At 32.6% G+C, this 16,769-nt stretch overlaps 1 protein-coding gene and 1 long non-coding RNA gene across 9 annotated transcripts in view; both read left to right on the top strand.

Moving 5' to 3' along the window:
* LOC124952249 (sestrin homolog) overlaps nt 1–16,769 on the top strand; it is a 94,583-nt gene that overhangs the window by 19,144 nt on the left and 58,670 nt on the right. Inside the window, exons 1-2 of one of the 8 annotated variants that reach the window (XM_047501810.1) lie at nt 2,350–2,659; nt 13,182–15,655. The exons of 5 other annotated variants lie outside the window; for them this stretch is intronic. In XM_047501810.1, coding sequence (XP_047357766.1) covers nt 13,255–13,530 — 276 coding nt within the window. In that variant the 5' untranslated portion in view covers nt 2,350–2,659; nt 13,182–13,254 and the 3' untranslated portion in view covers nt 13,531–15,655. Of the gene's footprint in view, nt 1–2,349; nt 2,786–13,181; nt 15,656–16,769 lie in introns of those variants that run through there. 2 more of the 8 variants (XM_047501809.1, XM_047501811.1) reach the window with 2 other exon arrangements.
* Nucleotides 2,630–4,725, top strand: LOC124952256. Its single transcript, XR_007101846.1, has 2 exons — nt 2,630–2,771; nt 3,104–4,725. It is a non-coding gene; the product is annotated as an uncharacterized LOC124952256 (long non-coding RNA).

The raw sequence follows: 16,769 nt of genomic DNA, 5'->3' as shown, positions 1-16,769 counted from the left end.
CATTGTTCGTGATTAAAAGCTTTAAAACGATAGGGTAGGTGTTTTAAGTAGTTCGTGCTTTTTCCACCGTGCAAAATGGGAGACTAGGCAGCAATTGCACGGTTGTTGCTTGTTTCTGACGTGCTCCAGATGGTAATAATAACTCATCGAGCACACGTCGCGGTTTTCACGTTATCTGAAACTGGAAACATCAGTGTGCGAAATATAATCACGTGTTTTATGTAAGCTATATCTCCCTTTCTCCCTTTTTTTACTTTTTCTCCTTCCCTTATCCTCTTTCCTCTCTTCCTTCTCCTCTTCGCATATATACGATAAACACATACACAAAACAAATCTTCTTTAGAATTCGTATTTGTTATCTTTATCGACAATCCTTCTTCCTCCTCCTTCCCCTCCCCCTCTTATAGATATATTCAGCTTATTTCTCGTATATTATACTTATCTTTCATATCGTAAATCATTCGTTATATTCTCGAAATTCGTCATAACAAGAGTTAGAAATTCATTTACATGTAACAGTTTATATAATTAAGCTTTTTCTTACGATCTTTAATATGTGTATTTTATGGAAAATAGGTGAAAAATAAGTTATGACGAAGATATTCCTTTTAGGATCTTATCGGAACGTAAGCTTTTTCTCGTTCGGCGTAGTCAGCGTCTTTTCGATCGTACGTTTCACCCTCGTTACGGGAACAACAACTACGTTGTTTATCTCGTAGAAGAATTTTCTAGCATAGCCAAGCTCAAAGCAGTCGTTTGTCGATATGCATGCAAAGTATTACGAGCTACTGTAATTCCTTGTGCATCTCGATGGAAACTTTACTTTGAACGTAAATTACGTTTTCATCCGCTAGACGACGAAGCCGGTACCTACATACTTACTGCTCTCCATATTTTCACGTTCGTTGAAATAATCCGACGGCCTCAAGGAAAGCCTTGAATCTTTTACCTCGGCAAAGACCTTTTTCTTTTTCCCCCAAATAAAATATTCATTCTCGTAATGTGGATGTCCGAAAGTGACAAGAAAATATATCGAGAAAATATACGGTGGAAAAATAAGGTTCATCGCATATAAGATCGAATAAAGGTAACGAAATGTCGTGTTTCGTTTTATCGAATGCAAGGTCGACAGAATTTTGTGAAATGTGATCTCTCTCTCTTTCTCTCTCTCTCTCACTGTTTATGAGTAGGATGTTTTGCAACCATCTATGTACGTATGTGCATGTATATGTACATCTACACGTATTGCTTCGTTGCCTAGTATTAGTGCTTTGACGATCGATAGTCGTTCCCGATTGCAACTCGCGCATTGATCATAAGTGCACTTCGATGCATGATTACAACTTTTTTTTTCCCTTTCCTTTCAAGGTCATCCTATTACGTTCTAAATGTTAAATCAATGGGTATTGATTTTCATCTACCAACAATTTATTTTTATTTCTTTCACGATATTATTCTATATACATAAGTAGGTAATTGAGCGAGTTGGTTGCCCGTGAGAAAGGGATCAATGAAATAAGAAAGGAAATAGAAAGAAACGATTGATACGACTATCTTCTCACGTGTCATACGTATCATTTTATAATCGCAAACCCACGGGGTTTCGAATGGAAAGTAGGAGTCTTGCGAATCGTCTTATTGGACCACGTATGTGTTTAGTATATCTATAGTTAATAATAGCTATATTATAGATATACTTCGATGGCAGTAAGAACGCTGCTCGGCCCACGCTCGGCCACTATTTGACCTCTCTTTAAGATAAATAAAACCCGATGTCAAGTTATTGTACTAATCGAAGTATAATAATTCTATTGTGATTTATTTTAGTTCGAATTTTTAAAGATAATTTTCTTTTCTCTCTCTCTCTCTCTCTCTCTCTCTCTCTCTCTCTCTCTCTCTCTCTCTCTCTTTCATCATTCCGATCTATCTTCGACTACGAAAATTAATTTCTTTGACAACTTTAAATGAAAAATCGATAAGTGAATTATTCAGGATTCAAAATTGTACAAAATACAAATAAATATGTGTGTGTGTATGTGTGTATGTGTGTATATATATATATAACTTTGCATATATATATATATATATATAGAAAGGATATATAAAATATATATTTAGTCACAACGTATCTTCCATTCGACATAAAATCGGTATTGCAAGAGAAAAGGAGAGAAAAGAAAAGAAAGAGGTTTGCATGTTCTCGAAAGGAAAGATCCATCGGAAGGAGTTCGATTCGATCGACTCCTTTCGCTCGGTAAGCTATTCGTTCGTCTTCGTCTTCGGTCTCTTTCGATCGTTAGGTAGGAGAATCTGGAGGGGGATGTCGGCGGGTGGTAGACGAGCGCTTGCTCGTCGCGCTTTCATTCTGGCGTCAGGCACTGTAGAGGTTGCACGTGTTTTTATTCGATCCGTTCGTAGCGTGTCGCCTTTAAACGTGCTAAGAAAGAAAAGAAGAGACGTCCTTCGCCTTCGTGAGTGTCTGTCGTCAACGACGAGTGTTCCTTCTGACACGATCGTTCGCCTTGTTCTCGATTCTTCAACGCCAACTGCTTTCCACCTCAAAGGACTCACGTGCTTCGTTGGACTCGCGTATAAGAGAGAGAGAGAGAGAGAGAGAGAGAGAGAGGGAGAGAGAGAGAGAAAGAGAAGACTCGTCGCGGTCTGTATTTGCTCCCCCATTCACTTACCCACGTATATATCTCCTTCTCTGTCCCTCTTTATGTTTTGCATTAACAAGCCTACTCCCTCTCTTCGTCGTATATATATAACAAGTAGGTATATCTATGTATGTTCAAATTGTTACCTTCACCTTGCATATTGCGAAAATATTATCTTTCTTTTTCATTTTTTTTCTTTTCCATTTTTTTTTTTCTTTTTTCTTTTACCTCACTTTCTGTATGTTCTCACGTTTGCACGATATCAATGTATATCGATTAGAATATATGTTGAATCATTTTTCTCTCTTTTTCTCCTTTTGATTTTACTTTTAAATCATACTACTAACTTATTCTCTCGGCAGTCCGTCGACCGTATCTTTTTATAGCATGGCATTCAATGTCTACGATTTACGAGCTCCAAGAATAAAAGTAGATTCCATTTTTAGATCCAGAAGATCGAAGGACACGATGAAGAGTTTGTTTTATATTTACCATCGATTTTAAATATAATCAAATATTTATTGAGCTGTTGAAGCGGAAATTTATTTTTATTTACTTGAAGGAGTTTTTTCTTAGAGCTGGAAACGACATCAAATTTTATGTTTTTTCTTTCTTTCTAAAAGTTCGAAATATTTTTGATGATGCAATTATACTGTTACTGTGCCTAGGAAATATAAGCGATAGTTGAAACTGTTTTAAACAGATCCTTAAACCGTAAAATTAGGATTTTTAGGTAATAAATTGCAACATATTATAATGAGAATATTTGCTAATCTTTCTTTTCCTTTGCAATTTGCAAAGAAAAAAAAACATACATAAATTTTGCGAATTATTTTTTCGTTATTACGAAACGAAACATCTAAATGTGCAGAAAAAAAAACATTTATAAATTTTCTTATATATAACTTACGTATTCAATCATTTTACGACAAAAAAATAGATAACATCGATGAACTTCACACTTACAAGTCTCGTTTCTTCGAAGTTGAAGAAGTTAGATATTTGTCAATTATTATGTTATGAAAGTGTTTATTTTACTTGTTAAAAGCATATGACCTTGTGTGCGACATAGTAACAACGCGTAATATTGAACGAGAGAATAGAACTTCCGCGTTAATAGAATGAAAGGAAACGTAAACATTTTATCTTTAATTGTATGTCAATGATCGATCATTTTTCCGAATAGAAAAAAAATTATTGAACAGTGCGCGCGCGTTAATATTAGAAGATATTTTATGATAATGATAGAATAAATTATATTAGAACCTTGCTTGAATTAGAAGAATAATTTAGCGTTACAATCCAATCAACGTATTCGATATTAGTTTTTAATTATGTTTAGAATTAAAAACGAATTAGAATTTTCTGAAACAAATATAATACGTTTGTGAAAACACACACACACACACACACGCATATATATATATATATATATATATATATATATATAGAGAGAGAGAGAGAGAGAGAGAGAGAGAGAGAGAGAGAGAGAGGAAGAGATAGAGAAAGAGAGAGAGAGAGAGAGAGAGAGAAAAGAAGAACGCTTATTGGTTCTTATCGATTTCGATTAGTGTTGCTGGTAATATCGTAATCGATGTCACAATAATACAGTGTATCGTTATCTCCCACATTGGTTCGCATAATAGCACGATAACTATGCATAAATGCATTTGTACTTTACGTAAAAGCTTTTTGTAAATATATAACCAAAGAATGTGCTTTAGTTGACGTAAATAGGAGGAATTCAGCGAGTATAACAATGGTATATTTTACAAAGAAATCAGAGCAATTTAGAAATATGATGTCATCGAAATAGAAATTGGTCTTCGGCCTTGTCCTTGTGTCTTTTTTAAAAGACAAATTTGATTGTTTGAAATTGTTATTTTTCTTACGATTTCTTCTAAAAAAGAAAAAAAAAGGAAAAAGACTATATAATTATAATAAATTGGTTATTATTCATGTTAGCAATATATTTTCAATTAAGCGGTTTTTTTTCACATGATTTCGTAAAATGTAAGTAACAATGAGGAGACATTCTTGGACAAATAAATTTATGATCCTCCGAGGACTTTGAGTTTGAACGTCATCCTCGTGTGAACTTTGCTTCTCAAAGAATCAATGATTGTTGTGGTCCTCTTATATAAGTCTTTTTATAAGTCAATAGCGGACAATATTCTTTACCTTTATTTTCTTTATAAATGGAAGTTGATTATGAAATTTATCGAATTTAAATTTCCTTCTCATCCAATGCTTTTGTAATTGTAATTACATTCACAATCAGTCTTGAATTACATTATAACTACGAAGGAAAGCATTGGTTCACGCTTCCGGCACGTCGTATGCACAAACTCACGAACGTTAATACGATGCAAGGCGATCGAGCGAATTAGATGGGCGAGTTAGCGTAATGGGACTCATACGTGCCAAGAATAACCGCAGAAAACGTATTTCGTCACTATGTCCTTCTTTTGCTTCTTGGAGTATCATCATTTGTCCCATGCCAACAATGATCAGATGATTGATATTCGTTGACACGTAACGAAAAGAAGGGAAACAAAAATCATCGAACAAAGTTCAAGTTGCATATATATATATATAGAGGTCAAATATATATATATATATATATATATAGAGAGAGAGAGGTCAAATATATATATATATATATATATATATATATATATATATATATATATATACATATATATATATATATGTACTTATTTATTTATTTATTTATTTTTTATCCAAAAATAATTAATCATTATTTATTATATTTATATAATTGCTGACGCAATTATTTTTATCAAATGTTTCTCTCCAAACAAATTATTCTCATATTGATTGATTATCAAAAAAATTACGTATAATCACACTTTTTTTTATCAACAACTCGAATTTCGACTTTTTTTCGTGCATACTACGCATGAGGATGGAAGAATAACGCTTATTTGAACACGAGAGAGCTCGAAGAACAAGCATGAAGAAACGACAAAATATTTTTTTAAAACTTTTTAAAAGGATTCACCGATGCTTGCTCTTCGTTCAAGTATGCGTTGCTTTGTTTAAATATATGCATATAGATTTAATCATGCTCCATACCTTTTTTGTGTCGCTTCTTTTCATTCTGCTGGACGAGATGCAAAGAATGAAAAGAAAAAAATATATATATTTTCTTTTTTTATCTTTTTATCTTTACCATGGCTATCGTTATTTCTTTCATTTCGTTTCTTTTCTTTCCTTCTTCTTTTTCTTTTTTTTCTCCTGTAACGATCGATCATAACTCGAAACGCAAGTTTTCGTCGGAATGATATTGATATCGAGATGCATGCGGCTGTATATATATGCATGTATGTGTATATATACGTATATATACATATATATATGTATGTGTATCTTTTTGAGCGAAATGTTTCATAGGCGACAGAATTCTCGTTCTATTCGGGAGATTCGACTACTTCGAATATAAAAGCTTTGCGGACGCGTTTCAATCGACGGATTTTGGATTTCAAAGCCTTTCCAAAGGGAAAAGGATATCTAGGAGGTGAGAGTTAAGCCTCTATGCTCCGAGAGAATCTTCAAAAGGCTATAGGTACCTATGTTTCGCATGAATCGTTCTTGTTGATCTTCTCGAACTTCATGCCTCTAATGCTTATACATTTAGAGAAACGTTACGACGTCTTATGTAAAATTGTTGGCTCAAATAATTAGGCTACACTCTTGTGCGCTATCATAGAACTTACAAAATTAGCTCTATCTAAGTTATACGTATATTTATTTGAATAGATAGATCGGTCTCCCTTTTGAAGATAAAACTTTTCCGAATAATATATTATCTCGAAAGTCATAGAATTGATATCACTGTTGGTTGACTTGCTTCACTTTGGAACTCACCAATCGTCGTTTAGATAAAATGAATTGAATTCAAGCGAGTAACGCGATGTCGAAATTTAATCATTCCTCCATTGTATATATGTGTATCCTATTCGTGGTTTAAATCGATTTCCCTTCGTCCATGATAATCAATTATAGTTAATTTGTAATCGGAGTTACATGATATTTTTCCAAGAAGAGATACTGAACGATCTCGCTTTAATGCGATCATATCGAATTTGCGACGATTATTTGATAATCGATAAAAAGAAAGAGAGAGAGAGAGAGAGAGAGAGAGAGAGAGAGAGAGAGAGAGAGAGAGAGAGAGAGAGAGAGAAAGAGAATTTAGTGAATTTTTTAATAGTATTGAAAAAATATTTATATATTTATATTTTTTCTTTAATATTTGTACATATATAAAAAGACTTGGTATGGTAGAAATAAAATGATCGGAATATGATATTAATATTCGGACTATGAAATACATATCTATTTGAGAGAAATGTTTCATAGGTTACAGAATTCTCGTTTCATCCATTCCTGTTTGCGGTTTCAATCTTGTTTACGTTACGTCGTATCATTCCTTTCATCGTTGTCGTTGGCACAAGTACAGAGTTTATGGGGTTATTAGCATGAATACACGTTATGGAAATAGTTACGTGGGAAATAGTCAACTGGTATGGTATTCTCCCAGGAGACGAAAGATATGACTTTATCTTTGATTAAGAGAGGACGATTAATTATAGTACCTAACTATACAATTTATGATTGATCTAAATATTTCATCGATTATCATATGATTAATTTTTATCGTAATTTTTTGTTGAATGTATTTTGCGTTAAAAGAAAAAAAAAAAAAGAGAGAATAAGGATCGAAGGGGTAATAAAAAAGAAAAAAAAAAAATGAAAAAAGGAACAAACAAAAAATGAAAAAAGGAACAAAAAAAAAAAGAAAAAAGTCAAATGTCATCAACAGGAATACAAATCTACAATGAATCGAAAGATAATTTCCGCTTTCTCCTTGAAGTTTTCTTTACATTAATCAGAGAACACGTAGGCAGAGTAGATTTCCGTGTAACAACCGAGACGTTGTGCCAAATAAGAAAATCCGAGGAAGAATTTTCAAAGGAGGTAAACGAGATAGCGTGGTGTTGGGGAAAGATCCGTCTTGTTGAACGGTGAGAAGAGATAGTAGAGGGAAGAGAAAGGTGTATATACCTTTAAAATCGTGATACAGGAAGAACTTAAAACGAGGGAAAGGGCTGAATTCTTTTTCCCATTTAGTAAATTGGAATCTTCTACTTTTCTATCTTATATATTCAACCGATTCGTTTCGCTATAATTTGCATAAACTCGCCAATTCGTTTCTATATTAAATTTCTAAAATGTCAATAAAATTCGTACGAACGAAGAGTCAAACGATTTATATAATATAATCGTTATTGTTGTTGTTGACACGAAGAAGCTTCACGTCGGTTAGATGAGAAAAAATATTGAATGAATTAATGTATATGCCTTGTGTTTGTTATTTTCGAAAGATTTATTTTCTATTGAAATGACGGCCCGATGGCCGTTTATAATTAATATTATAATTAAATACTCGATAAACAGTGATCATTTAATTTGATTCGTTCGATGCTGGAATAACATTTTCTGATTTTCTTAAATACAAATGTTGATTTTGAATTTGCGTTTCATATTCATTCGTAATGCATTCCAGTCCGTTTGGTAATGAACTTGAAATCGAGATAGATATTTGGTAAGAAATACAGAGATGTTTGTATATCATCATTAGTCAAGGTTAAGTGGATACGAAAATCTTAACGGGAGAGTGGATATATGTCGCAGGAAACCAACCAAGACTGCTTTCAAGCAAGAAACTCTCTCGTGTCCGTGCTAATCGTGGAATCTTTTAGATTACCGTAGAAATCGTTGAATACCGTTTCTTTTCTATGATGTAACACTTATCCTACGTATCAAGTGAAGCTTTTCTATGGAATATAATATACATATTTTGTCGCTTATACGATATTCGCACGAGATAAATGTATAATGTGCGAACACACGTACGCGAACGAACATGTTTACACATTTATTTGTACCAAAATAAATTGATTTAAAAATCATATATTTGTTATAGTGGATTAAAATGTGTAGATATTAAATTTGCTGTGTAATAATGTTGAAATATCAAATTACAATGTTTTGCGTTCATAGTATCGAATTAAATCGTAATAGAAAATAAATCTCTGTATTTAAATGAGAATGATATTCTATCGTCGATATACAGTCGTATTTTCTAAAAAACAGTATGAAATACGAGAGATTTTAAGCTTGTTACTTTTATTCAAAAGATATTCATAACTTGTGAATAAATATTTTTTTATTGTTTTAATATAAGAGATTAGTTTCTAATCTTTATGTTAACACATTAAGATATATGATATATGATGTTATCTTATTGAAAGATTTTATCTATATTTTGATCTTGAATTTTCTAAACGAGCCTCCAAACAGAATATCTCGACACCTCAACTGTTAAATTAAAACAATGAACTTAAGATTATCGAAGGAATTTATCGGAGTCATTGTATCATATCATAAACGAACATAAACATTTATTAGCAATGGTAAATATTGAGAGATAGTTGTTTCTCTCTTTTTTTATCTCGGCGTTCGAGTTTTTCGTCTAACAAAATAACAAAGCTTTATCGACCTATTTTTTTTTAGAGATAAATAAACAAAGTAATTGATAGTAAAACAAGAAAATTTTAACGATAATGTGTCCATTTTAACGTGAACTTCATATCGACATTTTTATCTTGAAAATATATGTACGTAGTACTTCGTTTCAATTTCCTTTTCCGAATTCGAACATTCTCTTTTCTTTTCTTTTCTTTTTTTTATCTTCTAAACAATAATTTTTGTCGGATAATATTCTCAATTAACTCTTTGATATGTACACTCAAGAGAAGTTATACACGATAAAATAAAAAGAGATATTCGTTCCAAGCGAACGATGGCGGATGTAAACACGTAAAGTAATGTATATACACTTACAGAAAGGATCAAATAAAGCGAAAATTACAGTAAACATTATGGGGTAATGTTACAAGAGTTTCCGATTTCTAGAACAACGTATTTCCTTCATCCATTTATTTTTCATTCTCTTTTTAAGTAACAACTCAATCATCAAGTACTTATTTTTCTTTTCTCTGTCTATCTGTCTGCCTGCCTGCCTGTCTGTCTGTCTGTCTGTCTGTCTGTCTGTCTCTCTCTCTCTCTCTCTCTCTCTCTCTCTCTCTCTCTCTCTCTCTCTCTCTCTCTCTCTCTCTCTCTCTCTCTCTCTCTCGTTCATTAATCGCCACTTCATTAATTTTAGATTAAATTTTCATTTTCCCGCTTTTCATTTTTTTTTTTTTTTCATTGTTTCTCATTTGTTCTCTATTGTTCTTTTTTTTTTTCATAGTTTTCATTACGTTCTATTGTTTTGTGTTTTGGTTAGTTTCATTGTACAATTATTTCTCTGTTATACGAATAATTAGATACAAATGTAAGTACTTACTTACTTATGTAGATCAGAAAAAGTGGTCAATCAAATTGCGAAGACGTGTATTAGAGAAGGACGAAAAGAAAGAATAAGAGAGGAAGAGAGAAAAGAAACGTGATGTTTTTCTTCGACGTAATAACTGGCATCGCAGGACATAATCAAGTCACGAGTTGCTTTTATCTCGAGGAATTGTGGTTGTAGAACGTAACAACCAAGGAGTAACGAGAAAGCCTTTACGAGCGTCTATGTCGTTCTAGTTGTCGTCTCTAAGTCTCGTTAACTTCTTCGCAAAGCGGGAAACAAAGGAAAGGAATTTCTCATTCTTTTATCTATCCTTTCTCCCTTTTTGTCTCCCTTTCAACTTTTCTTTTCTTTTCTTTTTTTCTTTCTCTTTCTTTTTTTTTTTTTTTTTATTTATTTTTCTGAAACAATCAAGAATACAATAACTTTCTAGAGTCTCGATCTAGTTTACTCTCTGATTTATTTAAGTATGTTTTAACTTGGATGTTGAATGTCGAAAGTAAATAAAAACGTCAAATCTTTTATTATCCCGTTAATAATTAAGCTGGCGAATAACTTCGTCAGTTAGTCAAAATAGAAGATACGTTCGGACAAAATGTTAGTAGGATCGTTTAAACGTTAATCGAAATCCACGAGTAAAGTTTTGTCTGTGCGGCGGAGTCTATAGTTTCATATCGCCGAGATGCCACGTGAAATTTCGTCCTAGTTTCAGCTCTTTGACAGTCATTAGTGCTGATTACGCGAACCTATCGATTGGAATTTACGTCGAATAGAATTAAGTGGATCACATAGACTTTCTCTTATCTACACCATTTCAGAATCTAGATATATCATAGTCTCTTTGTTTCTCCATTTTCCTTCGATATAAAAGAAAACAAAAAAATAGGGAAGGAATACGATTCCTTCTCTTTTCTCTTCTCGTCTCGTTTCTCATAGCATTTATTTTCAACGTCGTTCGTGTTGTCCTTTACTCTTCTTTTTTCTTTTCTCTTTCTCTCTCTCTCTCTCTCTCTCTCTCTCTTTTGCCATTCTCAAAACTTACTTATATTACAATCGTATCGTGTTATCGAGAAGAACATAAAATAGTTTATACATATCCGATTCGACCTGGTCAAATCTTTGGTTGGGTTTTATGTTACTTCGTAAAGTGAGTCTTCTAATTGGATATCGAAAGTAGAACTAGAACGTTGTCTAGGATGGCGTTCGTGTTACTTAAAGAAGGTGGAGAAAAAGCATGAAGAAAAGGCGTTAACGCGAGTTATCGAAAAGTGGAGGAATACTTGATTGAATCGTGAATGTCGTTTGAAAATGGGAACGAGTCGTTCACGTTTTCTTTCGTGATTATTAAGATTATAAAAAGATCGATTCATTTCTTTCTTTTCTTCTTTTTTTTTTCTTGTTTTTTTTTTTTTGTTTTTTTTTGCGATCTCTCGTCGACTCAGTGTCAACGGTACGTAAACGTGGAAATTTGAAGACAAAACTTTTGAGAAAGTTGTTCCAACTCGGACTGGCTATTAAAAGCGTTAACTTATTCTTCCTGTTTTCCTTCTACTCTTTTGGAGTCAAGCAGCGCGATGAAATGATGGAAGTTACTTCGATTTGTTCTCTTTCTCTTTCTCGTTCTCGTTCTCGTTCAAGCAAAGAGGAAGTCGAGGAGAACTGGCATTGCTAGGACAAGAGCCAACTTCTTTGTACGGTTACTCTCTTTTTCCTCATGCGATAACGTTCCCTAAGAAAATCCTTCAGATATCGCGAATAGAATTTTCATGTTGAATAGAAAAGGAACGTACTAGAACAATGCTAGAATCGTAAATTATTTCTTCGAGAGAGGTCTCATTATATTTATCGACAGTCTTTGGCGAGAGAACTAAGTGTCTACGAGTAGATATTTTCATTTAAAGGAAAATATCGCGTTCGAACGCGTTATTACGTGGTTAGATGAATATCGAAACTCGTAATTACCTTTTTGATTAAGCTCCCATTCTCAATTCGCTTATATCTAGCGTATTAATTTTCAGTTGGATTTAATTCGGGATTTAAGCTTTCTAACAAGTAAATTAATAGTTCTATGAACATAATCGAATTTAATACAACCAAATTTGTTATCCTTAAGATGAAAATGAAGTAGAATTTTGTAGTAAAGTTTAAGGCAGCAATTTTTTGTTACTTCCTTTTTTCCTTAGATTTTTTTTTTTTTTTTTTTTTTTTTTTTTTTTTTTTTTTTTTTATTTCGAATATTTATAACGCTCGTAATAAGAGATGGTCGAAATGAGAGGAAGAGGAGTGGTTTGAGACGAGACGCTCGAAATTGGATTTAAATGGCTCTCGGTTTGTTTTAAAAAATATTCTTCAAATGAATAGGAAAAGGATTCGTCGTTTGGTATACCATTACACGGTCCCTTACTCTTCCTCGTGAATTACGAGATCTCTATAGAATTCTTTTACAAGAAAAATGTTCACGAATTTGCAATTCAAATAGAACGACGACCTCCTCTATCCGGACGTATATTCGTTGTCCTTGATTTTGTATTTTCCTTTTCGTCGCTCGTTACTCTTCGTCATTTTCTTGAAAAGATACATTAAGGAAGATACTTTAAGAGTCGCGAGCTAAACATATCCTTTCGTATCATTATCTTTTATCCGTATCTTCTTTTTCTCTGTCCTTTTCTCTCTCTCTGTCCCTGTCTCTTTCTATTTCTCTTTCTCTTGTAATGCTTTTTAATCGATCATTGATGTCGTTCGTAGTCCGGAAAAATTCGAGTTTTATTCGCTCGAATTCAAATAGTCTTGGTATATAAAAAAAAAGAAAAAAAACCTATTAATCAAACTTCAACATTCATTGAGGTTACTTATTGTAGATACAGAACGAATGATTCATCGTGTTCATATAAAAATACGTTGTACTTTGTTCGTATGTTCTTGTCTCCTAATCGTATTTTACGCTTTATTTTCCCCATTATCAATACCATTCAATTGATTTCGCACGAGTAAGCACGTTGAAACAGCGTAGATACTTTCGACTGGAAAAGAAAATCGAAATTTTTACGTACGACTCCGACTTATTTATTAAATTTTATTTTCAGGTGGCGAAATAAGGAAAGATAACAGAATTTAGGGAGAAGAAATTAAGAAGAATTTAAATTGTATCAAGTAAGAATGACACGAATGTTGGTACAAGAGCCTGGTTGGAAATTGGAGAGAAAGGGTTCGGCACTTCTTCTTCGAAGAGATGAAAGTTCTTATGAAAAGAGAAGTAGAGTTTGCTTTAGATGCGACGTCGAGGTACGGGAATTTGAGAGGGACGACGTAATCGATGATTATGGGGTAGAAGTAGAAACGGAAGCAGCAGCTAGCCCTCTAGCTATGTGTGCGAGTTGCTTGGCCGCTCTTTGCGTTACCGTCATACTTCCTTGGCTTTTGATCGGTGGTTAGACTTCACCAAGTTAACTCCCTCGGTGGAGGATGCGACGAAGCGTGCCGCTGCCGTCGAAGGGAAGGAAGGAAGAGAGAATGCAAGGATTTGCAGTGTGATGAGAAACTTGCCGAGAGTTATGGAATAGGGAGTAGAAGAAGAGGAAGAAGAAGAAGAAGAAGAAGAAGAAGAAGAAGAAGTCTTATCTCCCGAAACACGCTCGGGGCTTTTTTGTAAATGGACGAAGAGCATGTCTGTCTATCGAATAGTTCGAAGCTAACTCATGTAGTACAAGATACGTTTAATGTATCCGTTCAAGTATTTGAGAGAACGTTTCATAGTTTCGAATACCGAAGAAATTCTCTTTTCAAAATAATAAAAGTAATAACTAAGTGCTTTACTCGACTTGAATTTTATTAGAAGAAAAGAGAATTATTGAAAAGAATTTATTATGTTGTATATAGATAGTTAATAATAATGTACTAATGTTGCTTTTTTAAATGTTAAGAAATGATTAAAGTTTCATTTTTAAACAATTTTATTTTATTATATGAAAAATTTTATATGAGTTTGTGTATTTATATGATACAAACAGCTAATCATTAATGTATCTAGAATAAGATAATGTAAGGTAGATTGTAGGTAAATTTTTTATTATCTATGTGAAATTATTTGGTACGTTATTATTGACTATTATATATACTGCTAGGCTACGAGCGTGTTGATCGAGAACATTATTAGAGTCAATGAGTTCGTTATCGAGAGGCAAGATAAAGAATATTGACTTTCATTGATCTTTCCTTTTATTTTCAAGTTCCCTATGAAGATTAGTCATTTTAGTTATTTTAACTGAGTTCAAAGTCCTATCTTGGAGAGAGACTAATGTATCGAGTCTATTCAACTAAGAACAGTTCGAGGATCGTTTCAAGATCTGAAGTAAGAACGAGACTATTTGATTTAGTTTTGACGATGGCGGAGTAGTGAAGAAGAGGAAATGGAAAGGAGAGTCACTGTAGAAATACCAGAAGGAATTAGAAGAGCATGGAAGAGTTTATATTTTCGGAAAATTCTTCTCAAAATAAATCAAAAAGAGTATGTTCGTTTGCTTTTAGAATTTAAATTATTATGAGTGAAATTTCATGAGAAATAATATAAGGAAATTAATTTATTCGTTATCATTATCACAATATTATTTGCAATCGATATAATTTATTTTCATAGTTTTTATATTAATAATTTTAATAAATCATAATTCTTATTTTCGATAAATATATATATATATATATAAAGAATGAAAGAAAAAAGAACAAAAACTTATAAGTATGCTCAGAGATATTGAAATTTCATTGAAGATAACATTAATATGATTTTTATTTTATGATAACTCTTTAGGGTTAGTCATAAAATCCATGGTACGTGATAACAAAGATGAGAGTACGTCTTCGAACTTGTTCTTTACGTTATATCTCATAGGCAAACTTTCCTTTGTGCTTGCGTCTTTTGCCTTTCGATCGTATAAATTTGAATAAGTTTGAGCGTAGATCAGATGTATGCGCTTTCTATACTCCCCTTTTCTTCGTATTTTTAAGAAAACGCATCGGAATGCGTTTTGCAGCTCGTTCCTTTCTTCCGCCTTCGTCGTTTTCCGTTATCGTAACGTTTTATTGCTTCTTAACTTCTCCTTCGTTTTTTCTTTCTTTTTTCTTTTCTTTCTTTTTTCTTTCTTTCTTTCTTTTTTTTTTTTTTTTTTTTCTTTTTTTTTCTCCTTCTCTTTAAACATTTTATCGTTTGAAACAGAAATTAAAGATACTTCGCTTGGTTGCGCATTCAGAAGTTTTCTGAGTTAAAATCGATACGAATATAAGAGTTTTATATCTCTTGATAATCGAACGAGTGCAACCGTGGTCCCGTTCATATAAAACCGTAAGACGTTCTCGAATGAATACACACAAAGAAAGGAAAATAGGAAACTAGTACATATTGATAGTTATGTATGCGTGAATATATGTACGTGACACCTTCTATTATAATCATAATTTCCACGACTGATTATTAAAGGAATCTTGAAGGAACGCGATCGTACGATTTATAATATATAATTACTATTTGTTTATATTTTTAATAAAATTAGAAGGCGAATTGTTAGCGAATGTATTTATGATTATTACCTTCAATTTTAATCTTTTAATTAAAGTGACACGTACCTCATTGCGCGAAGGTAAATTTACGTAAGTAGTTACGTTTGCGTAGATACGTTATCCAAGGCGTCTCGTAGAGACTGTCTCCAAGGTAATATATATATCGATCCATTCTCCTTAAAACAGTAACGCTTTGTAGACCGTGGCCTTTAAATATTATCGCAAATGCTAAAATAATTTACATATTATTACGAGATAATCATTACGTTAATATTTTTTTGAACGGTAACTTTTCCGACATTTTGTTATAGAGGAAAATCACGAGAACTTTTTTTTAATTTCAATCGAAAATGCGAAGTTTTAACTACGTTGAAAACGTATCGGATTTAATTATCACGAGAAACTTCGTAGGTCGTATGGGTCACGCTTTTATACTTCGGCTATTGTATTTTTTAATTCTGATTGAGGTAAACCAGAAATGTAAACTTCGAAATACGATCGTTGCAAGAAATTCATGGACCTATTTCTGATTTGTTCCGTTATATCTACTTCTTTCTCTCTTTTTTTTTATACAAATTTTATAAATTAGATACATTAGTTTACGATCCATAAATAGAACAGATAAAGTAATAAGTGGCAAACGCGATGTCCGAGAGTGTTAAAATTGATATTAATCTAATTACGATTCGTTATTGAAAATTTTCTTAATTATCGAATATCTTTTGATAATGAACTTGTGATAATCAATATGATAAAATCTTTCTCACATGGGGCAGAGTGATTTGTAATTTTTTTTATTATTACTAAAGATTTTAGAAAAGACAAATGAATTTTTAAAACGATTCTTTAAATGTGATTTTTAAACGATCGAGAATGATTTAAGATCGAGTTGTAAAATAAATAATCAAAAAGCTTTCCGTTATTTTCTGATTATCATTTATTCATTTTTCAATCTTTTGCGGAAATAAGGGTCACGGAAAATGAGAAGCCCTGTTTCTTTTGCTTCGTGTCACGGAAATTCCCTCTTATGTGATACCCAACGACAATAACGAAGGTTAATTAGACGAGCCGACACATCGGGCGTTAAATTGACACTAGCACGCTATACTCGAGGAGAATAT

Source organism: Vespa velutina, chromosome 10 (assembly GCF_912470025.1).
Source record: "Vespa velutina chromosome 10, iVesVel2.1, whole genome shotgun sequence".
NCBI lineage: Eukaryota > Metazoa > Arthropoda > Insecta > Hymenoptera > Vespidae > Vespa > Vespa velutina.
This window is presented reverse-complemented; position numbering and strand designations above follow the sequence as displayed.